We start from the raw sequence: 23975 nt of genomic DNA, 5'->3' as shown, positions 1-23975 counted from the left end.
TTGCCCATGCCCAAGGCCTTTCACCTTTTACGCTCCTCATCTAATTTCTGCCCTAGCGTTGTTGTTGAAAATTATAATGATAACAAAAGCACCATTCTCCAGCTCTTTGAACAATATTGTCAGGAATTAGCCTAAACTACATAATCTTTATAGCTTTGTCAATGGGAATCAGAAATGTTGAGACCCAGAAGAATGCAACTACCCATAGTCTTTATCTGCAGAGCTTTGAAAATGTGTTTATTCTTGATGAAAAGGCAGCTTCTCTCCATGTCATCCCAAAAGGAAAAAAAGCATAAATGCAGCATCCGTGTAGAGACATGACATATAAAGGCCCTGATGAGATGCCACAAATGTTTTCAATTCCTTTTTTTTTTTTTAATTATTGGCCAAACTTCTTAAACCAAATTGTAAAATTCAAGGTAAAAATTTTGTTGGCAGATACAAAGTAGATTAAGTATTGTGCTCAATATTTACCAACTGATGTGCTGCAAATACATGTTTGTTTGGTCAGTCTGACCAAGTAGCCAATCAGCCTTTTTGAGTTGTAGATTACCTGCCACTGAATTCTGTTGATTAAATAGAAATTAGATGCGCAGTCTCACAAAATAATGTATATTACTGAAGTGACCAAACATGGATACAGTTAGCTAAACTTAAGTGCCTCTGAACATTTTGAAATTGGTATGCTTGCCAATGGAGTACTAAAAAATAAAGATTTGAGATTTTATTGAAAAAACAGGTGGGGGAGGAGGATGTTACAAAACAGGAGAATATCAGTGAAATCAGTACACAAAAATATTTTTATCCTATCCTACTTAGGAAACTTGAATTTTAGATATTTTAGATAAGTATATTTTCCCTCTGTTCATTAAAGCAAGTATGTTTTGTTCATTAAGACAATACCTTAATAATGTGCACTGTTTCTATACATGACACCACCAACACAGCCATTTCATTTATCCTATTGGGATCATCACACTTCATCTTTAGTTTTAAAGGATTTAAACCTGGAAAAGTGGCAAGCAACCACAGTTTTCAGTAATTTCTTTGGGAGTGGAGAGACCTCAGCATCTCACATGATCAGACTGTTAATTGCCATAATTACCTATCTTCTTAAGCTTTCAGCAACCATTTTAATTGCAGAAAAATATTAAGTTATTAGAGGAGCTGTAGACTTTATTTTACAATCCTATAATTTATGCATAACTTCAGCCACCTTGGACTAGAACATTTCAGCAACATGCCCTGTAACAGGAACTGGTTCTTGTCCTATTGCTTTTCTAAGAATGCTGGCACTTAAGTCTGGCATTTCAAGGTCCATGACTGTATTTGCATTACTTCTAACTAATCAAATTTAATTTCACTACCGCTAAGATCTAAGATAATGACATTTAGATTTTAAAAAACATTTTATTAATTTAAATCACCCAGTCTTATTTGAAGACACTAATGAAATAACTTTGGAAATAAAATTCTAGTATTAGAAAGTTCAGAAGTCTGGACATAATACCAAGGCTTTAGCTGCTACAGAAAACTCTGGTGCCTCCTCTATTCAGTGTGAAAAATGTAACTAGAAATAACAAAAACTATATATTTTGCAGGATATATAGATATTGTTATAGATTAAAATGGATTGCCAAAGGCTTGAGTAAGACAGTCACATAGAGACAAGCCAACAGCAGGAGGCACATTATAATTTGTTCACAATAAAAATGATGAAAAATTAACCTGAGAGGTGTTTTTTTTTCCTCTTACTCAAATAAGAAGAATCTTTTTTGATTGTAATGACAGATTATAATTTGTTCTGCCAATAGGAACCACTCCAAAATATATTTAGGAGAACTGGAATGAGCAAAGTTCATAAGAGAATAATCCCTAGCTGAAAATTTCAAAAACATCTCTAGAACTTTAAGCAACCTACCATGTTTATGTCTGTGTTCAGTGTATCAATACACCATTTAACATTACACTGACTGAAAGAGACAATGCCTTCAATTATTTTATTTGCCCTCTACAAAGCAGTGTTTCTTATTTTCTCAATTCTTATTTGTCTTTTTTCCATTTAATAGTTATCCCAACAGAGTTATCTTGCTGACAGAGCAGACTTGGAATCTGGTGTGGAACCTGGTTTACTTTATCTTTAAAAAAGATTTTTTGCAATATTTAAAGCATAACATGCTTATTACAGTGAGGTTTCTCTGCAGAGTTTCTTTATGTAATACAGACCAAGTGCATTCTAGTTATTCCTCTGACTTCCCGCTAACCTCATGTGTGTACTTACATGTAACCACAGCAGCTTTCCAAGTGGAACCACTAGCAGTTGTTTGCTTTTTTTTCCCTTTTTTTTTTTTAAGGTTTACACCCCCCTCAAAAAATCAGCATCAGATCAGCTTTCTGAAATCCCTGTTGTTGAGCTGATTCAGTGGCTGTTAGCAGCTCAGGCCAGTCACAAAGCTAGTTATTGCAGAAGACAGAACAACTTCTGCAACAATAACTTCCATATTCCCACTTATTTCTTTTACATAAAGGATATATTTACTTCCCTACTACTCCCTGACCACTGCAGTAATATACATAGAGGAAAAAAATGACGAACTACCGCAGCTGCTGGTGGAGCTGACTTCTCTCCCAGAATGTGCCCACTAACTCTACTACTTTTTTGTAATTTGGAAGGGATCCTGGTTACCTTCAGCTCTCCAGAGATGGAAAGACAGGATTTCTTGTCATTTTTGTGTCAAAGCTAAAAGGAACTCCTTGACAGTATTCCACAGATATATTACAATGAAGGATACACTACAGGCTACAAAGGCCAACAGATGTGTAGTAGAGTACAGAAACAATAAAGAAAAGACGCTTTGGAAGGCAAGAGTACTTCAGTTTCAAAGGTCACAAATTTTATTTGTTCAAGAGGCAAATGCAAATACACTTAAGACTTCAACACTGTACCGCCATTTCTGCACTGTACTTCCTTACTGCAACTTCACAATTCAGCTGTATGTCTGGTGAGAGAAAGTACCATGAACTACAGGGCACTTGTAGTCCTGACACAATACCAAGAATAGTGCAGTACAGATGCCAAAAGGAAAAAAAAAAAAAGAACAGATGGGAGCCCCTTAATCCTCTTTTTCATCTTCCTTGACTCTCGCATAGGTAAATTGACATCTGTTGTCTTGACTCTGTCAACTGCTGAGCATCTCCATTCTTCTAACATTCCCAACTGTGAGAAGCAGGACCGTGCTGCACACCAGTGATTCACGTGAGGCACATGTTTCCATCCCTCATTTTAAATGTAAACTTTAACACCCTTCTTCAAGCTTCATGTGTGGCTGCAGCATTCAGTACTTGCCAGTTCAGAAGCATCATGGGGGTAGGAAGCCTGTATTGCTTTGATTTGGCTTAGTTCTTAAATGAAGTCTTTTTTTTTAAATAGGAAAAAATTCCTGTAACCTGCCTAAGTCACAGAAGTGATGAAATTCTGGCCCATTTAATGGTAAACAAACAGTTCTAGCACCTTCAGTAGTACCGAGAACATCAGAACATTGTCTTTCAGATTCAGAGGTAATTCAAAGGGGAATTAAGCAATGGGGTCACTTAGAGTAGCTGAGGAATATAGTGAGTGTAATCAATATAGCATAAAGACACTTAAGAGCAGGCTGCAAAACCAAATATCAAAAGGAGAATGTAAGAGTGGTTAAAATGCATGAAAATCTAGGACAGGGAAATGCCAGTGCTTGTTCTATGAACACTATGAACAAGATATTGAACTAGAAAAACATAAGATATATGTATATAGGGAAAAACATATAAACCTATAATAGACCCTAGTAGAAAGATAACATGATACTATTTAAAGAGCAACTCATAATGCAGAAGTGACAATATTTGAAAATTACTGTTTTAAGCTACTGCAAATATATAATGTATGGTATATAACATTACACTTCAGAAGCTGAATTTTGTTTGTGTCACTGGAAATCTTTACATTCATCTTTCTAAGAATTAACAAAAAAGCTACACTATTTCCCTACAATGTAAAAAGTAGCATGGAAATTATAAACACATACAGAGCAGGTACAGGCTAGGCACAGAAGAAAACCTGGACTTGCTATCCCATTATCAGATATGCTCTCAGAGGATTACTGTGTAGCAAGACTGCCTGTAGCAGTGCCACCTGGTGACCAATGCTATGCCACATTCCTCTTAAAAACTTTAGCACGAACATTACATCAAGTAATAGAATTTTCCTTTTTTAAACATGAATATTAAAGTTTACTGTTTCAAAGTTAAGTGTGTGAGGTATAAAATTGAAACTGAAAATTCCAATTTATAAATATAAGGATACTTTGCAATGTAAACACTAAGAGTATTTGGAAACTACAGTACCTTACACCTAGCCAGCAGAAAAGATTCTCACTTGTAAGCCAGGAGGAACATAATCAGTCATAGGAGAAAAAGATAGCTCAGGGAAGAGAAAGCCTAGAACCACTAATATCAGCCATCTCCAAGAAGATCAACCACCCCATCTTCATTACTTTCTCAATAACACAAAGTCAAATAATTATGAGGCATATCCCAGTGCACTGGGACTGGCTGGGATGGAGTACAGTAACTCGGTTCAAATGGCAGGTCACTTCTCCACATTCGCCCAGGAAAGTCTTTAAAACAGTCTAAGCAGCCAGGATTGGGCACACCAAGTGCCAAGCATCGTCCCTCTAGTTGCTTCCTATGGGCAACTCCAGTGCTAAAAGAAAAACTGGAAGAATATGCATTGACAGTGCTATGTGGTAGAACCAGAAGTAAACATGCAGCCCAAAGAGCATGGTGACAAACAAATTCAGTGGTTTCTGAGGTGACTGAGCCTCCTACAGGCATCAGGAAGGGAGCACTATGGCAGCACACCATGCACGCTAAACCCAGCTCTAGGCATTTACTGTATCATGTGCTGACACACACAGACCCAGCTTCCTAAACCAAGTGAATGGCCATTGAGCTAGCAGCCCCACCTAGAGTCATAAGATATTTGTGAAATGAGTGCCACTATGAAAAGAAAAAAAAAACAGGGCAAATCAACCCCAGGGTATTGGATAGAGGCTGTTGAATTTTAAATCCCTCACCCTGCTGCAAAAATTCTTGGAAGACAAGGTGTTTTTCTCTGCAGGTAGGTTAAATGACTCAGGCACCTTTTAACATTATTCTGGTACCCACAAGGGCTAAGCAGAATAACCCTGTGTGCCTCTGCAAAGGACTGGAAACTGCCCTCACCATACTCAGGCTAAGAGAGGAATAAAACATTCAAATACAATAGAGAAGATAGCAAGCAGGAAGAAGCACAGTTCCTCCTCTCCACCAAACTCCTCTCCATATTTTCAGTTTTAGTGGTTCAAAGCTAACAACTTCAGGTGTTCAAACAAAGTGAAAAAGCTTGGAAACAAAAGTTTTTTAAACAGGGAAGGGGACAGGTTCACAGTGAACAAGAAAAGTTACATACTTCTAAAAATAGTTAGAAAGGCAGAACAATTCTGTGGAAGCAAGAACAAAGTAACAGGGACATGGTTTTTTCCTTTGGCCACGACCAGGCCAAAACATGCAGCTAAATATATATACACCATTAGTGCACAGGAACCATTTATGCATTCTTTGTGAGCCTTTTTTTCATTTTTATACGAAGTACCATTCTGCAAGGGGACTGGTGTGTTTGAAGCTAATTCAAAAAAAATAAAAGCCATGCAATGAAGACATACAGATGTTGCCAGGAGATTCCTTCATTATTCATTCCCTTGGCCTTGTTTACTGTGTAATACCTTTTCTTCCCTTTTCCTTTCTCTTGGCCTGTTCCATGCAAATGTTGAAGGTAGAAATGGTATAGTTGTGTCCTAAATAAGCTTAAGAAAACTACTTGCAATTTCTTACAAAGATTCATTAATATCGTATGTCCTCTTTTCCAGACTCGATACAGCATTCTGTCTAGCTGTAATCAATATAAATATTCCTAGCAGCCTGCCATTATCCCTTTGTTACCCTATCTCAGAGAAGGACTGCATTTGTCTGAACCTCATCCCATTCTAGTAAGGAAAGAAGTTTAGGCATAGTCTAATTCTGAGCTTTACCCATTACAGTATTTACGAGAGACTTCCACGCAGTAGGCTTAAAACAAAACACAGACCATCTTCATCTTTGTTACCTGTATGTTTAATGACTGCTTGTGAACTTACAAAAATATCATGTTATACAACTTTGTATCAATCAACGAGGGCAATTAGGAACACACAAGGAACTCCCGATTCTCTTCGAAAAGATCTGGATTCTGCACATACCAAACAATTCAACAGCTTGTTGAAACATTAATATTGCTACCCTGCAAACTGTTTTGGTTTGATTTTTTTTTTACATAAAGTATGTAGTTCTTCCATTATACAGTACAGGACTTCCTAGTGATAGTGATCAGGACAAGCCTCACAGCTTGCGTACACAGCCAACTTTTAATCACATCTCCTAGATGTCCATAAACACCTCTAAGAAGTCTCAGAGTGTTGTGCTGCACACATACCTAGGCAACTTCCAGCCAGCTTTACCACCTGCTAGAGTTCAGTGACACCACAAAAAACATTCCTTAGTATTTCTAGAATATTCAACTTGACAAAATGTAACAGTTACACCCTTCTGAGGCTGCTAACTTTTTCCTCCTGGATATGGTCCAAACAAATATGGTAACAAAACATTTCCTCGTTACCTTCCAGGGTTTACTAATTTGCTGGTTTTAGAACTTAAGACATGATTAACTAAATCTTTTCCATCCAGTTCCAACAAAGGCACAAATATTTCCAGCTATACGAAGAACCGAAGTACTTGTATGCTCCAGCTTTACCAAAAAAAAGTATTTTTTCTGGAATTCTTACAATGATGAAAACCAATTAACTCACTAGGCCAAAGCACGACAGTTTTCCAGTCATATCAGTCTTACACTCCAACTTCTACAAATCAAGAAAAATATAATAGTAGTAAAAATATCAGCTGCTCACTTGTCCACACAGACTTTTTTTTGCACCACATTCATCCCCAGGCCCTTGGGGAAAGACAAGGGAAAAGGCAAATGGGAAATGTTTTCTTCAGACCCTTTTGTGACAACCCATTGAGAGGGGCCCAGAAAACAGCATTCTGCTCCCCCCAGCCTTAAAGGAAACACCTCTGACTACAGCAGCACAGAGGAAGTATTGTCCAGATCAACAGCCAAGACTTTTTACTGTTTTTATTTATTTTTTAAAGATGACTGTTTCACTTAATCGGGTTCTAAGAAACACCAATTACTGTTTTTATGTACTATAATACTTATAAAGAGAAAAACTCCTACTATATTCAAAGGAGTGCAGCATGCTTTGAGCACAATGCATTGCAGTCTTATTTTTCATGAGACAAAGGCAGGCAAAACTTGCATCTATGACTTCCAGCCAGCTTCTAAAAAAAGTTAATAAAAATTTTATATGGATCAGAAAGGTAGGTATTCTCACTTAAGGGGGCCTGAAATCACTTGAGGATCTGCCCCAACAGAACTGGTTCTTGGTCTCTACCATCCTGAAGTTAAAACATAAATTTCAGCCTGCTTATTACAAATTCTCTCTTCAGACTTTCTGCTCTACTACATCATCATCAGGTCCTGCAATGCAACAGTAGTGTTCTTATTTCATCCCATTTGTAGTTTGGGTTTTGTTTAGTAAAGCTCAACAAAAAAATGAAATGAGAGCATTATAGCACACCAGAGTTGACACTCCCCTTTGAAAACGTCCCCATTCTCCTTCAGAATCCAAGTCAAAATTTGACCGGTTAGGACACTGTGAGAGCAAGAGAGCAACACCTTCCAGAAGATTCCTGCCACACAATACAGCAAGCACAGAAATCTTGCTGACTTTCAGTACACTAATTTTTCTGATCTTCTTGGCTAACACACCAGCCTGAGCTTTCGAGTTTCCTCTCGATCTTTTTTAGTTCAGAGCACAGAGTGAGACAACTACATCAATATTCTAATTTAATTAGAAGGGAAATTGCTAATCAAAACAGAGTGACACAGATTAGAGTTGGATTAAATAGAAAGGCAAAAATATATTAAAATGCTTTTGAATTAAGTTAGCCTTTCTTTCTACATTTAAAACTAGCACCAGTCTTCATTTCAGAAGATGAAGTTTAGATCTCCAGAGAGGTTTTATGCGTTAACTCAGTTTTCAGAAGTCTGGGTGGTGAGAAATATTTAAAAATAACCAAGCTGTTAATACAAAGACATGTTCCAGTTAAAAGACAACTGGAAGCCTGGTCTGCAAATACCTGCAACTAACTATATGACATTGCTACTTTTCAGGAATAAGTACACTTATGTTGTGATTTTATATACTCTATACTTTTAGTTAATGATCTCATTGATTCCAAGCACATCTCAGTTCTACAGAGAAAACTTATCATGGTATTTACACTTCTTTCAGTATCTCCTTAGTCAAATTAAGATTTTCATGTCTTCCTGCACTCCAGAGCTAGACATCTTGTTTCTTAAATGTACTTTCTTTCTTTTGGATAGTAGAAAGTCTATAGTGACTCTTCTCTCTGTACACATCCTGATCTTTTGTTTAAGATGATTAAGAAAGCTGACCAGTTTTACAAATGCTGTAGAGCTGGCTTCAAGTATTCAAAAGCAAAGAAATCTTCACAGCAATGCACGGATAATGCTGCCAAAAAGTGTATGATGCTGCTGATACCTGCCGAAAGGACAAGCATGCATACCTTGCTGAACAATGGCACTTGTTCCTTTTGCAGAACAGAAAGCTTACTTGATACAAGTCTGCCAGAAACTGTAGTGCAAATAAAAGAATTCTGTTCAAACTGTTTCAAGAACAGCTGCCATTTCCTTGAACTGTCTGAAGAAGTTCTGGAAAGGAAGAATTAAGATAAATTTCAGTTGCACAAAGAAAAATTTGAACTGTTGTTCAAACTAGCACAACAGACAAAAGTCACAATCCATTGTTTGCTTCTTTCCTCCCGATAGAATTTGCATGTTGAACTGGAAGTTTCTACATTTCTTTTTGGGGGTTGGTTGGAATTTGGGCACATTCACTATTAAATCTACACAGTTGGTGACTTATTTGCATGCCTTTGCTTATTAACAGGAAAGGATGACATGGGGAAAGACAAAAAACACACCAAAGTCGCTGTCACACCACAGATGAAAAACTAAAAATCTCTCGTGCAAATGCTTCTAATCCCAGCTGAAATAACCCATACTTGTCACATACAGCATCCCTTACATTAGTTAACAGCTAATTAAAAATAGGTTTCAGCCAGATGTAATACAAGATTGCAGAACACTCAAGGATTCAGAATATCCTTCTCAAATTCCTTCCTATTCAACTCCCAGCATTTTTTTCACCCGTAAACCTGAAAAATATTCTACATGATGCATTGGCCCTCTAAACAGAGAATGACACCAGAAGTGCCGTATTTGTTAAATAATTAAATTAAACCAAGTTACACAAGTTCATAGATGAAGGCACAACAATTAAGAGCCAACAGTGACAAGGGAGATTGACCTCCATTCTTTATCATTAGCAAAGGCCAGGCATAACCCAAGTTTTAGATTTTGAGGCTAGTGAACAGTTTCATAGATTCAGAATATTCCCAGTTTCTAGTAAGGCAGAGCGATAAGACAAAAAAACTTTTAGATTTGTCATTTCAGCTAAGATAAATCGTGACAGAGTAATTGCTGCTAAATTAACATTTTAGAATAAGAGTTGTAGAACTAAATATTTATTTTCAGTCTTTTAAACAATTATTTAGTAATTCATTTTTAAGTTATCATACTAGCGTAATGCTTATTTACATGTAGACAAAGTACACATTTGCTTCTTCACAACAATGTCACTGTTGCTCTGAAGAGACTGAATCAAATGACACAGGATTACAGACCTTGAACTGTGGGATTGTCATTTCAAAAGTTTTGTCCGTTATTTGTCCTGAAGGGTCTGCCACTTTTAGTGTCACTGTAACATAAGGATACTTCAGAGACCTGCAGGTGTCAGAGCTCATTGCAACTCCAAGCTTCCATTTAATATCTACAAACTGTAGAGAAGAAAATTATTGGAAACAGTATTAAAGGAAGAGATCTACCCTACCATTGCTATACTGTTGGACAGATGTTTTTACAGATAATATAGGACATTCAGAGCCCATATCTATATGGGAAACAAACATACATGCCAAATATTACTCTGAAAACAGTCTTCTGCCATTTCTATTAAAAGCAGAAGGGGACTGAAAAATACCCAATAACTTATTTCACTTAATCTGTTTTGCTTATTAAAGTACTGTTAATATTCAAGAAGTTCTGGTAATAGCTTAAGTCCCAGAGTTCAACTGGCTTGTTTATCATTCATGGTTTTGTTATGTTCTCTTTATCTAAATCAAATGAATATGAAAAAACTAGTCAGTATACAAAAAGTTTACAGTAGCAATAACGGGGAAAAAAGGTATTTATAACTGTTTTAGATAAAGCTCATCATAAATACAAGTTAGGTATTTTTACCCCTTTATGCTAGGCAGAACTGGAACAAAGAAGTGAAATGAGCCTTTAGAAGCTTATGATCCAGCTTCAGACTTTTTTTCCATCATCTTATTCTGTACTCTTTAACTGTTGGTGTTAGGAACAAAAACTAGAAATGCAGATGCACTCTTATTTTTTCAAGAAGTTTAAGAGATGTTGGAAACTGGCAAAGTTTCACGATAGTGTAAATTTAAGGGAGACAAAGAATAACATATTGATGTGCTGGTGCTACTGACTCTAAAGAACAATTCAAATAACACTGAAAACAGTTAAATTGTCTGTCATACTGACTTACCTTCCCTAATAATACTATGAAACAATTTTTAAAAAGCTGTGAAATCCTTATCTACCATCCAAGCAGTAATATTAGAAAGTTTAGGCTTTAGATGACCTTTGTACATGCTTTTTCTGTCTGGCTAGACTTCCAGCAACACAAACCCAGAAGACCTTTCGGCAGCTAAGATACCATCACATTCTTGACACTACAATGCACACAATGAAGCACTGACATTTCTGGAAATGGTTTGTTCAATTGTGTTTTGTTAGTTACCTGCCCCACTGTGGCCATGTTTCCTACGTCTTCTGACACGCTGACAGATTTGCTGTGCTCATTCCATACATGACGAATAACTTGCACAGCATGTTTAGGCAGTGTGCTGACTGCATTGCCCACTGTAGTGACAAGGTCCTCTGTAGAGATATTGTTTCTGGCTGCTGTGCTACAGGTATATCCAAAGAACATCACATCAGTTTCATCCTCCAAGAATTCAATAAAGTTCCTCACTTCACCCCATATAGGCATTTTTTTCAGCTTTATGTGTCTATGCACTTCAAAATAATTGGACATATTGTGTTGTGTTTTTTTCTCTTTTTTTTTTAAATGCAGAATATTTTACTCCTCTGGGAAGATGACTTCTGTACCCACGTGAAAAACAACACCACTTGACTTTTAACATGTCTTAATATGCAGAAACCAAGCTTTGCTGGGCTTACGCAACATGCAACAAACAAAAATAATCACAGCCTCTGAGTGCTGTTGAAAGTGAAAAAAGAGCACAATTCAGTGACAGATGTGTGTATAGTGCAGTTAAGACTATTAAACAGTATTATTACTTTAGAAATGAGGCAGTTTAATTAAACATTTAGGAGAGGCAATTTAAGCACCACCAAGGGCCATGTAAGGACCTCTAAGCAGTGTTATAATTCATCATAACAGGAGTCAAATGATGCAATAAACCCCCAACTGAAACAGCAGCAAGTCCAGAGGAAGAGCAACAAAAAGTGCCACTCAATTCTCCCCATGGAAATAGGTCAAAAAAGAGCAAGTAAAAAACCACCCTAGGTTTGCTCACGCAGAACCCCTCCTTCTAATCCCAGGGGCATCAATAAAACAGAAAAAAAGGCCTAGCTGACAGCTTTAGAACTGCCATTAACTTTCTCTTTTATTTTGCCAGTAGTTCCAAAGCTTGCAGACAGCTTCTAAGAAGAACAATTTCATCTGTTTTTCCACTACTGAGTCCATGTATGCAGTTAATACACTTTTTTTAACCTTAAGAACACAAACTAAGCCCTTTCCACAAATCAGTTCATTTTATACCCACCTTTGATGTTATTTTGTGCTTACCTAAACAAAAAGGAAACAACATTAGTTATTTTTGCCAGCTCACCAACACTGATCTCAATTCCAGATGTCCGCAGCCTCTAAAACAGGATGATCAAATCATTACATGTAACAATAATTTACACAGGAACAAAAGACTCTACACATAAATACATACACAAATAAGTTGAATTGTGAAATGTATCCTGTACAACGTACAGAGCAATTATAATTGCTTCTAAGTGCTAATATCCAAACTTACCCGACACAGTTCAACTGTATTTACACCTGGGATCTTATGGTTCAGATGTTGAATTATTTGCTCACACTGAGAAGAAAATAAATTTGAAAACATTTTAAATATGTATTTCAATATACAAGACAAAGCAAGTTTCAATATTTGGAGATTGCAACAAAAATGAAAATTGGTTAATGCAAAAATGGACAATAAGATGAGGCTTTATATACAAAGGGAAAAACAGCGATGCAAGTGACGGATATTGAAATTATATCAAACCAAGAAAAGCAAATAAGCTCAAAGTTTTTAGATACTACCTCATTTGCTGTTCTTTAATGCACCATTTAGTTCAATGGCCATCCTGTCCAAGTACAGAGCTTTATGACACACAGGAGCTGAATGTAAAGCTAGCTAGGCTAGCATCTGATTAAGATGAGAAAGAACAATATATCCTTAAAAGTCTTCTGTGATAAACACAAATTTTAAGCAATCTCACTGCTCTTGGCAGGAATAGTTTATTTCATGAGCCACATAAATCTATGCTACACATATGTAACCTTTGCTTTGCAACACACACAAAAGAAAGTAGAAGAGCTTAAATAAAAAGGTTTCCAAGATCTGTAGAATACCAGAAGCCCTCTGTATCCCTCTCACTGCTGTACTTACTAGTTCTGCAAAGAAGTCTTGAGGTATTAAACTAATCTTATCTGCCGCACCGCCAACATCTGAAAGACACAAGTAGCTGAGATCAGAAGCAAACCCTTAGAACACCATCATAACAAGTCGCCCATCTCCCTGAAGATACCACAGGTCGTCACGGATTTATTCACCCAGCAGGCAGGCCTGCTGCTCTCCCAGCGCTGGGCTCCCGCTGCCGGCGGCGGTCTCGGCCGCCCCGGGGAGGCTCCGGCTGGCCCCGACGAGCCGGGAAGGCGCCCCCCGGCCTGCTCCCCAAGCCTCCCTCAGCCCCGCGCCCCCTCTCACCGAGCGCCTCCAAGGCCCGCGCCAGCACCACGGCAGAGCCGGCGGCCATAGCGCCGCGCTCCCGACGAGGCCTCGCTTCCACCACACGCCGCGCGCCGTCCTGACTGGCTCCGGGAGGGAAGGGGCAGGGCTGCTTGGCGGCCCGGCGTTTACTGGCCGGCGGGAAGCGCGCATGCGCTCTCCGAGCGGCGCGGGGCGGCGCGGGGCGGGGCTGGGTGCCGCCGGGGGGTGTTGTAGGCTGGTGGTGTAGGGCTGGGTGCGGGGCATTGTTAGGTGTGTGCGCGTCCCGTGCTTTGGGCGGGTGGGCTGCGGGTCGTGCACCTGCAAGGAAACCGCAGGTTGTGAATGATGTGCGGAGGTCAGTTGTGCCTTCGGTTCAATGGGAGAATAGCCATTTATTGAAAAACTGCAGTGAGAATCATACAATCACAGGACGGCTTGGGTTAGAAGGGACCCTAAAGACCACCCAGTTCCAACCCCCCTGCCGTGGGCAGGGACACCTCCCACCAGACCAGGTTGCCCAAAGCCCCATCCAGCCTGGCCTTGAACACTTCTAGGAATGGGGCATTCACAGCTTCTCTGGGCAACCTGTTCCAGTGCCTCACCACCCTCAGAATAAAGAATTTCTTCCTTATATCTAATCTAAACTTACCTTATTTTAGTTTAAAGCCATTCCCCCTTGTCCTATCACTGCACCCCCTGACAGAGTCCCTTCTCAGCTTTCCTGTAGGCTCCCTTTAGGGACTGGAAGGCCACTCTCTTCAATAAAATTTCCATACTGAATGCAGTAAGTTTGGGGTGTAGCTGAAACCTTGAAATGACACTGATCCTTTACCAGTCTCATGTTTTAAAAACAACAACAACAAAAAATATTCTTAGACTTTTCTAGCAATCACTTTTACTTCTGGCTTCCCTCTATATTGTAATGCTACAATTTTAGTACACCTATAGTAAGACTGACCAAGTAGTGAAATGCAACCAGTCACATAGTGGTGCTGGCTACTCTTAAATTATGTGTTGGATTTTTTTTATTATTTTTTTTTTTAGTAAAATGAATTTTAGAAGAAGTATTTAGAATATATTTCATGCAAAGGGAAATTCTTGTGGAACATGGTATGTGTGTTTATGAACTTTATACATTTATGGTACTTGGCCTCTCCCTTTTAAAGTATCTAATTAAGTGTGCAAATGTTTTTGAGTAATATGTGTTTCTATGACCTCATGATTGTCAAAACACAATGTACATAGAGGTAAGATCTGCCTGTGATAGGAGGGACATGACTCAACAGTCTTTTTGTTCTTAACTTAGGTAACTACTGCATACTTTTGTATGTTATCTACAGAACTTTGTATATTATTTTATATTACATTTTCATCAAGTCTTTTACTAGTGCCTTTAGCAATATGACTAATACTTGTTATGTTACCTTTCATTCATTTTCCAAGATGTGGAGATAGATGTGAAGTTGAATGTTTTGGTGGTTTGGTAATTATAGAGTAATTCTGAACCATTTGCTGAAATTTTGAGTTGTTTTGGAGTTATTTTGATAGAATCATAGAATGTACTGGATCGGAGGGAACCCACAAAGGCCATCAATTGGGTCCTGGCTCCACACAGGACCACCCAAAAATCAGACCCTATGTCTGAGAGCACTGTCCAAATGCTTCTGGAACTCCAGCAGGCTCAGTGCTGTGACCCCTGTCTTGGGGTAGTGTCCCAGTGCCTGACCACCCTCTGGGTGCAGAACCTTTCCCTAACACCCAGCCTGACCCTCCCCTGTCCCAGCTCCATGCCGTTCCCTCGGGTCCTCTCACTGTCCCCAGAGAGCAGAGCTCAGCGCCTGCCCCTCCGCTCCCCTCGTGAGGGAGCTGCAGGCCGCCATGAGGCCTCCCCTCAGCCTGCTCTGCTCTGGGCTGAACAAACCAAGGGACCTCAGCCGCTACTCACATGTCTTGCCCTCCAGACCCTTCACCAGCTTTGTAGCCCACCTTTTGGACACTCTCTAAGTTTTTTATGTCCTTTTTATATTGACCAAACCTGTACACAGTGCTCAAGGTGAGGCTGCACCAGCACAGAGCAGAGCAGGACAATCCCCTCCCTCAACCAGCTAGCAGTGCCGTGCTTGATGCACCCCAGGGTGCAGTTGGTCCCCTAATTCAGTATCGTCCACAAACATATCTTAACAAGTTCTTTGAATTTGGAACAGCAGGATGGTGAAGAATGTAATGATTTCAGTTAGTCTGCCCATCCCTAGTATTAAATTGTGTCTCTAGAAACTGTTGCCTCCTGTAAGTATGTTCTTTGAAGGTTTTTGTGGCAGAGGAATTCAGATGCAGGCTGTGATTGTGATCTGACAGTAGCAGCTCATCTTTTAGCTAGCTAAGGACTGAAAACCTAATATGAGGATACACTTTGTATGGAAACAAAGACATATCTCATTAGCTAGCAGAAGATTGGATTGTTAAGGAGAGATGCTGTGGTATTCTTTACAGGTCAATACAGAATCTTCAAATGCAGACGTGTAATAACAGTAATCCTGCTTAGTAGTAACAGGGGGTAAAATAAAAACTACTTTAGGTAATTTACTCCATTTCACAAATGTAACATTTACAGAATGGGGTGTTGTTATTAACATCAACACTCACTAAAGAACTACACCAAGTTTTTCAAGGAGCTCTTTAGGTAGAAGGGAGAAAGTCTTTCTGTTAACAGCTGTGTTTCTCCAGTGCTTAGGCCTCCAGTTTTGTGATGTCCCTACCTTTCTTGGCCTCCTGTCAGCTTGGTACTCCTGTCTCTACAGCAGCTAGAAACATCTCTCACAGGACTTCTTGACTTGCCTGTATACTGGCAGTTTCTTCCTTTCCTGCCCACTGCCTGCTCACTCCAGGCATAAATGTGGCTCCAACACCAGCTTACCACTGCTCCAAGTCCATCTGTTCATTTGTGTGAAGGCTGGACAGGTCTGTGGGACCAGCTCCCACACTTCACAAAAACCTTCCCCAAACGTCCATTTCAGAAAATAAATGTACAGCTGCTCTTGCAAACACCCAAATCTTCACAAGCACTAAAATCCTGTGACTGACAAACAGGTAGCAGTTCCCATGTGGTGTGGTGAAGGGACAATGTTCATGTGGTCGTTTCTGTTTCTTACAGCCCTTTGCATCATATGCCTCTTGCCTCCCACAGGCTGCCCATGGACAGGGCTTGAATTCTCTTGAAGGCAGGGGTTCAGGAGGTGAGTACCCTGGCTAAGAGCAGAAATATATATGCAGCTGGGAGATGGCAACCAGTCTGAACAAAGCAATTCATGCATGGAAAACAGTTTGCTGCATGCTCGTGAGGCAGGTAAAAGCACCCTGTAACAAACCAGGTAACCTATTCTTTTACAGAAGTAAAGAATTACCACACTTTTCTTGTCAGTTGTCAGTACAAAGTTAGACATTTAGTAAATTTTAAGGCTGCTAATGAAAAAAGAAAAAAAAAAACAACAACAAACAAACAAAAAAAACCCACAAGCCTATAAAACCTCTGGTTCCTCGTTTTTCACCTGCTTGTCAGAAAAGCAAGGCTTCTCATGATGCAAACAAATCTCTTGTCCCTTTAGTGACCCCACAGCTCTGAAGAAAACAACATTCCCACAACTTCTGGACCAAAAAAAAAAAAAAGAGAGAGAGAGAAAATTAAATCAGTTTTGACTGTCCCTCTCAGAGTGGCTTTACGCAGCTGCCCAAAGACCCTAGGAGAAGGCCTGGGGGCAGAGCTGCGAGGAGCCACATATATACACCAGCTGAAGCCTGTATTGAGTACGGGGTGAGATGTGGTGCATGCAGAGCAAGGGGACAGGCAGCCCTAGCAGGGCAGGGGAATCTGTTTTTACGCTTTCCTTCCTTTTTGCTCTTTTCTGAGATAATTTGAAAGGAAGTATAACACTAAATTAGATATACATATATGTATTATATATATATTACACTGTGCTTGATCCTAGCTGAAAGGTCAAGACAGGATATGTATATGCTCCTGAGATCCTGAGATGGGAAGGTATGAGGGGATTCACAGCTTTAGAAGAGAAAATGGAAAACATTTGTTTTGTTACTTCTTAGTGGATCCCTTAGGGACTTTACCACCCGAGTCCTTGCTGATAGTCTGAAGGCTGAGGAGGACTGAAGTCTTCTGAGGAAACTTGCTGCTATAATAAGCGCATCATAGAACCAATTCCCTTTGAACCTTTTCATTAATCTTTATTACTCTTTATTACGAGTTAATCTTTATTTTGGTAATCTTTATTATTCCGTGATCACTGTGCTTCTGCGAACATTTAAACACTACACCTTAATCATTAAAGAAACAACAACTCCACACCTCTTTTCTCCAATAAAACCATTTTTATTCAGTGCGATGACGGATTTTTATTCAGGGCGATTACTGCAGGTGCTGCTGTGAGGAGCCGTTGAAGAAGGGGCCGTTGAAACTTGGCAGCCCCGCGGCGCCCCCCGGCGACTACCACTCGCCATGCCGGCCCCGACGGGCGGGCGGGGCGGCCGAGGCACCGACCGTCGCCTCTCCGGGAGAGCCCACTGCCGTGGGGGAGCCGAGCAAAGACCGAGGGGAAAATCCTCCGCTCATCCTCGGCCGGGAGCAACCGGACATAAATAGGCGATCGTTATGGTATTTTCTGCTCTGTTCCGCTGCTGCTGAGGCGGGAGGAGCGTGTGCGAGGACAAGCAAAGGGTCGGTTCCCCCCTGTGGGTCCCCCCGGAGCCGCCTCTCCCGGTGGCGCGGTCCCGGGTACGGGCTGAGCGCGGCGGCGTGAGGCGCTGTCAGCCGCCAGGGGCTGTGCCCGCCGCCATGGAGCCGCACCGTTGGCTGCCCCTCGAGGCCAACCCCGACGTGAGTGACCCGGGGGGGTGCGTGGGGGGCTGCCTGCGGGCCGGGGGAGCGGTGGGGAGAAGGGGAAGGCGCTCAGCAGGGCCCGGCGGTGGTGCGGTGCGTGGTGGGCTGGTGGGGAGCGTGTGTGTGCGCGCATGGGGGGTGTTACCCCTTAGGCCTGACCGCGTTCTTAACCCCCCCCTCCGTTTTCTGCTCTCTTTTCAGGTCACGAATCAGGTAAGCAGCGTTTATTTGAGGTAACCTTTAGGCCCTCTGCAGCTACAGGCCCATTGCCTTTTATTTCCTGCAGTAGAGGCTCCCGCTGCCCCAACGAGAGTAAGTTCTTGCCACCCCACGGGTGCTTGTGCTGTGCCTTCTGCTCTTGGACCTTACTGGAATCTCCTCTGGAGCCTCTGAGTACAGGGTGTAATGTAAAAAACCTGTGTAAAACACAAATGGTAAAGGAAAATAGAATAAATGTGTTCTGCAGTTGTGAAACAGCCTATTAACGTAACATAATTTCTGTTATGTTTCAGGGAGGGCTTCATTTTATTAATTATTGATTAAAACGTTGTTATATATTTTATGGATCTAAACATGATGGGTTTGTATGATCATATGGATCTGCTTACCTCACCATGTCTCAGTCCTTTTCTCCTTTGGATGACGAGAAGAACTAATGTATTTTTACCGTATTTGTACCTTGATGATTATTTGTGACGATGTTGGCATAATTTCTTGCTGTTGTTCTTGTCAGCATAGCAGAATCTACACTAGAGAAAGGCATATTGATTTTGCTACAGATGGTGCTTGAGCCAAAAGCTTCCAGCAGTAAGATGACATTCTTGAAACTACTACCTTGTTGAAATATTTTGAAAATTGGGAATTTCTGTTTGTGGAGAATTATTATTTTTTAATTATTTTTGCTGTAATTAATTAATTGAGTATGCAGGTGAATGAAGAGTTATTCATTGCTGGGTCATTTTGTACTTGGCTTTATAATTTCCTGACACAAGTAATTTTATCATTATTATTGCTGTGGTGCAATCAGGTGTTGGGGTGAGTTCATTGTGTTCACATGAAATGAAGTGTTATCAGCTGTAAAGTAGAAACCAAGGAGGAAAAACTAGTGACTTTTTCCAAATACTGTATTGTTAAGTTTATGCAATATGGAGAAAATCCTAGAAGAGCGTTAAATGAGCTGTTCTAAGTGTATTCAAAGCCTCCTTAGCCTGTTGGCTTTGCATTGGTGATGTATGGTATGTCTTTGTTATGGATGATCGTGGTTTATGTGAACTTTCACTTCACAGGGATTTTCTTCTTAATCTTTATGGTAAGGGCCACTTTAGATAAGGTCGACTTTCTCTTTCACTGTATTTTGCCAGACTTAACTGAGCAGTAGTTGTAGTTATTATTTAGACTGAGGTGTGTCTTCGTTTTTTTTTTTTTTCCAAAATAGAAAAAAACAACAACAAAGGTCTCTGTTGAATAGGAGTACACCTTGCATTATTAGTCATTGTTCTGTATAACAACAGGAGTGTCAGTCACTAGTTATTCATACCTCTGTTTAACAATAGTAATAATAATTTGACATCCAAATGAAGTTGCAAACACATTTTAAAAAAATCCTAGGGAGTTAATTGCAAGGACAGTCGTTAGTCTTTTTTTTTTTTTTGTGGTACTGTACGTCACTGTACTCTAAAATACAGGATTCTTCAGGATGAAAAAAGGTATACCTCTTATAGCTGCAGCACGTATGTCTAGAAGGAAGTTAATACATGCATCTTCTTACACAGACCTTTAGCTATATGCTTCTTGGTTTTATTTTTGTTTTGGATTTTTTTTATTTTACTTGGATGTTAAGACTGTCCTTGGAACATACTACTTATGTTAGTATTGATGCTATTGTTAGGTGTGGTAATGAACGCATTGTCAAGATGTGTGTTGTAATGTATGTTGACTATTTCAAACTTTGTGGCAGAAATCTGGGAGATAACGGAAAAGAGCTGGTATTTCGTAGTTGCAGGGTGTGTAAAATCTTTCCAAAATATCTTGATTTTTTTTTTTTCCTTGGTGAAAGCATTTGTATTAATGCAAGTCTAGGAATTTTTTAATTTGTTAGTATATAGGATCTTTCTTTGCGCATATGGATTGGAATTATGTAAAAGGTTTAGAAATTGGCTGGAAAGGATAAATATGAATAATCTTTCTCAGCTTTAAAGATTTCCAATGGCAGTGACTCACTCAGGATACTGCTGCCATGTATCTGTAGTGATCTTAAGAGAGAAGTCAGCGTAGTTAAATGTACCATACAGTGCTAATTTAACTGTCACGATATGCCCTTTTCTCTCCACTTCTGCAGTCTGATGGAACGGATTATAAAGTATTGTCAGTCCACCTCCAGTATAGAAAGAGTTGATGATTCAGCGTTTACAAAGCTCCAGTTTGTATAGTGATGACAGCTAATTTTCTTCTCTTTGACCTTCAGCTGTGGGATCTCAGGTGCTACCCCTCTTCTTGAAGCTTCTGAAGCCCCTCTACTAATGGGAGAGAGAATGAGAGAAAGTGGGTTTATCTGCCCACTGTTCACCAGATGATGTCTGGCTGTGTATCTTGTTCGCAGTTTCTTCTATCACCAAAAAAAGTCAGACTGCTTATGAACATTGGGAGTGAAAAGATCAGATGCAAGCTAATTGCTCCTCATTGTGATGTCACTGCAGTCTGGCTTGCAATCTGTGATCAATTCCCCAGGAAGTGTAGATAAAAAAGTAGTATTGGTAGATGATTTTGTCTTTCTTGATCTCCCCTGTTCTAAGAAATATCCTTACTTCCTAGATAAGGTACAATGTCAACTCATGCCTTTGCTCTGTCCAGGTAAGGCTCCAGTAATTGACTGCATCTGGTATGAAGCTCAAGCACGGGCTTGAGGTAGCCCAGAGTTAAACTGTGCAAAGTTGTCTGTGATTCGGGTTTGTCTTACGACATAGGGCTTATTTGCCAGCTACCTTCCAGCATTATTTTCAGGCCTTTGATCCTACCTTTTTTTTTTTTTTAAAGCCATTAATGCAATGAGAGTCAGCCACGTAAAGGAATTAATTTCAGTGTATGGACCCTCTTGGCAGCTGTGACTTTCTGGGGGCAATAAAAATCACGGGACAGATGGCAGAAACTGGATACACCCAGTCTTCATCCATTTAGGTGTCGGGCAAATATACGGGTTAGTTATCTTGAGGAAATGAACTTTATTCTTCCTAGAAGGTCTTCCCGTTTTATGAACTGTTTGCAGCACTGTCCACAAGCTTCCCCAAAAGAAAACCCTGCTGACCAAAGTCACTGGAAGGGCAGTGCCTGCAGTTCCTGATGTACATTGGTGGTTGTGGTCCTCAGAGACGAGCTGCTGTGCGGAGTGAAGGCGCGTGTGATGTGAAATGACATAAATATCCTTCTGAAGATGCATAGTTAAGCAGTTAAGCTTAACAGCAACTCTTCTGTTGTAAGCAAAGTGGCAATAGTGGAGATAGGCTGTTTTCCAAGAATTCGTGCTATGGGCGTAGCCTCAGAAAGGGGAAGACCAGGACTGGGTCTTTGGATCTTTCTGTGAAGAGAATGCCCCAGAATCCCTTCCACAGAGCCAACAAAGGGGAAGTGGCAAGGCTGTGCCACAGCGAAGAGTAAGCAGGAGGCAGATGCGAAGGAGGATTGTTGTGAGACCAGTTGTTGGATGTTTTCTTCTGGTTTAAAATACCTCAAGCTATAGAGCCCTGTTATTAAGTTTAAACAGGTTGTTCTTATGTTGCAAAAGATATGTTGCAAGGGGGAAAATTATGACTTGTTGTGGAGCTTAGAGCCTTACTTATATGAATAGTTGAAAAATGAACTTAGATCTGTCTTTGTAGGTCATTCAGTAATCAAAAGCTGAGAAAACCATGCATTTCATTCTTCTGTTTGTATTTGTCGCTTTTAGCATTTTCTGCTCTTTTTTGGCTTAGATATTTATTTTCAGATGAAATAAGCTGAACATTTTAACAACCGTAATCCTTACCATTACCAGTGCTGGTAAGGATATGTTTGTTTAGTGAACAGCATGCTACAAAGTAGAAAAAAGTGCTATTGGTTCACCAGGTAGGTTAGCTGGTAGTTCTGAAGATGCTATTCCCTACTTCTCTATTTTCCTTAGCTTAAAGGACCAGCAGAATCAGTATAATTCGCTTGTTATTTCATTACACTGTAAAAATAACACATGCAACAGCTTATTCGTAAGCATGGATTGTTCAGGCTCATGCTGGTTATGAACAATTATTTAGATCACAGGAACAAGTTTGTTGTGAATCACTGGCGCTTGACAGCTCCACCTCAGGACTTGTCCTCAGAGCACTCCAAAGCTTTCGCTTGCTAAGAGCAGTTTCGGAGAGAACCTGAGCTAGCTGCTTAGTCCAGCTTTCTGTGTGGTACGTTGCATTGCTGTATGGGTGATGATCAGACACCGGTTCAATACTTATGGTAGTACCTGTGCATAGCGAGTATGAAGTTTCAAAGCTGCTTGATGGGTTATATTTAAAACATGTACCTATCAGCATGAAGACCAGGAGCTCTACCTGTGAGTCAGAGCTGTTCTTCTAGACACGCTGAAGAAACCAACACAGTTGGAAGGATAAAAATCTTGTGGGTGTAAGATCTATCACATTTTTGGTGAAGTTGTGTTCTTTTTTCTCCTTTACTGCAAATTAAAATAAATAAACTTGAAAAAAAATGTAATGATAAATGGGCTGTATTCCATGAACTTCATTGTGAGGTCCTGAAATACGGTGCTTGAGGATATTAAAGAATTCGTAATAAATATTGAACTTCATGGATAAGTTTATTGTAATGGAACATCTTTTGTTCCAGTAAGACCATGCTGTGACCACTCTAAGTGGGGACTGGTTGGTAAAGAAGAATAAAACACTTTGTGTAAGTTATGCCCATGCATTTGCTCCTGAGCAATACAACTTTTGACCTGCAGTGTAGAACTAAAGTTTCTGTCAGGTATTTCTGTATTTTCACGTCAAGTCACTTGGATTAATGGCTGACTGGAAAGACACTTTGTCTAAACCTTATTGAAAAATGATTCCTTCCTTTAAATTTCCTAAATTCATAGTGAAAGAACTAAGAAGTACATTCTTACAAGGCCCAAACAAAATACTGATTTCTGAAACGTTTTTTTGTAGCATGCCTCCAGAAATAATATATATAAAGAATTGAAAACAAACTATTATGCGTTTGTATTTGTAGTGTGGATCAGTTTAGTAAGGGTTAGGTCAGTAAGAGCAGGTTACTTAGAGAGCTTAAATACAAGCTATTTGTAGGCTCATATAAATTGTCATATAAGGTTTTTTGTTGGTGTTATTTATTTTTATTGGTGATAGTTCCATCAGACATTCTGCGCAGTGTCTTACTACTGTTTAGGGAAAAAGATCAGCTTCAATTCACCAGGGTGCCAAAAATTCTTATGCTTTAATGATAAAATAACAAAATATTGATTGCTGATGATAAAGTTATGAAATACTGATTACATCTAAATAAACTAATTAAGACTTAGTACTTCCAGTTTCCTAAGACCATAGGAACAATTAGTTTAGTGGAAGAAAGTCTTAACTGGTTTTGCTGTGATATAGTGATGCTATAGTCCATTGAGTAGACGTACAATGTGATATAGATTCTGTTGGTATCT

At 39.8% G+C, this 23975-nt stretch overlaps 1 protein-coding gene across 1 annotated transcript; it reads right to left on the bottom strand.

Moving 5' to 3' along the window:
• Positions 1 to 6171: 6171 nt before the first annotated feature.
• On the bottom strand, positions 6172 to 13553 carry COMMD6 (COMM domain containing 6). Its single transcript, XM_035561274.1, has 7 exons — positions 13399 to 13553; positions 13081 to 13139; positions 12439 to 12504; positions 12201 to 12277; positions 11127 to 11295; positions 9943 to 10095; positions 6172 to 8908 (listed from the first exon to the last, which is right to left on the bottom strand). The coding sequence occupies exons 1-7, from the start codon at positions 13445 to 13447 to the stop codon at positions 8858 to 8860; spliced, it is 624 nt and encodes a 207-aa protein (XP_035417167.1). The 5' UTR covers positions 13448 to 13553; the 3' UTR covers positions 6172 to 8857.
• Between the last annotated feature and the right edge of the window lie 10422 nt (positions 13554 to 23975).

Source organism: Cygnus atratus, chromosome 1 (assembly GCF_013377495.2).
Source record: "Cygnus atratus isolate AKBS03 ecotype Queensland, Australia chromosome 1, CAtr_DNAZoo_HiC_assembly, whole genome shotgun sequence".
Taxonomy (NCBI): domain Eukaryota; kingdom Metazoa; phylum Chordata; class Aves; order Anseriformes; family Anatidae; genus Cygnus; species Cygnus atratus.
This window is presented reverse-complemented; position numbering and strand designations above follow the sequence as displayed.

Coding starts and splice junctions, on each gene's coding strand:
- COMMD6 (XM_035561274.1), bottom strand. CDS start 13,447: ATGGCCGCCGGCTCTGCCGTGGTGCTGGCGCGGGCCTTGGAGGCGCTC. Junction 12,505..13,080: donor AAGACTTCTTTGCAGAACTA/GTAAGTACAGCA, acceptor TTTTCTTCTCAG/TGTGAGCAAATAATTCAACA. Junction 8,909..9,942: donor TGACAATCCCACAGTTCAAG/GTCTGTAATCCT, acceptor CTTCCTTTCCAG/AACTTCTTCAGACAGTTCAA.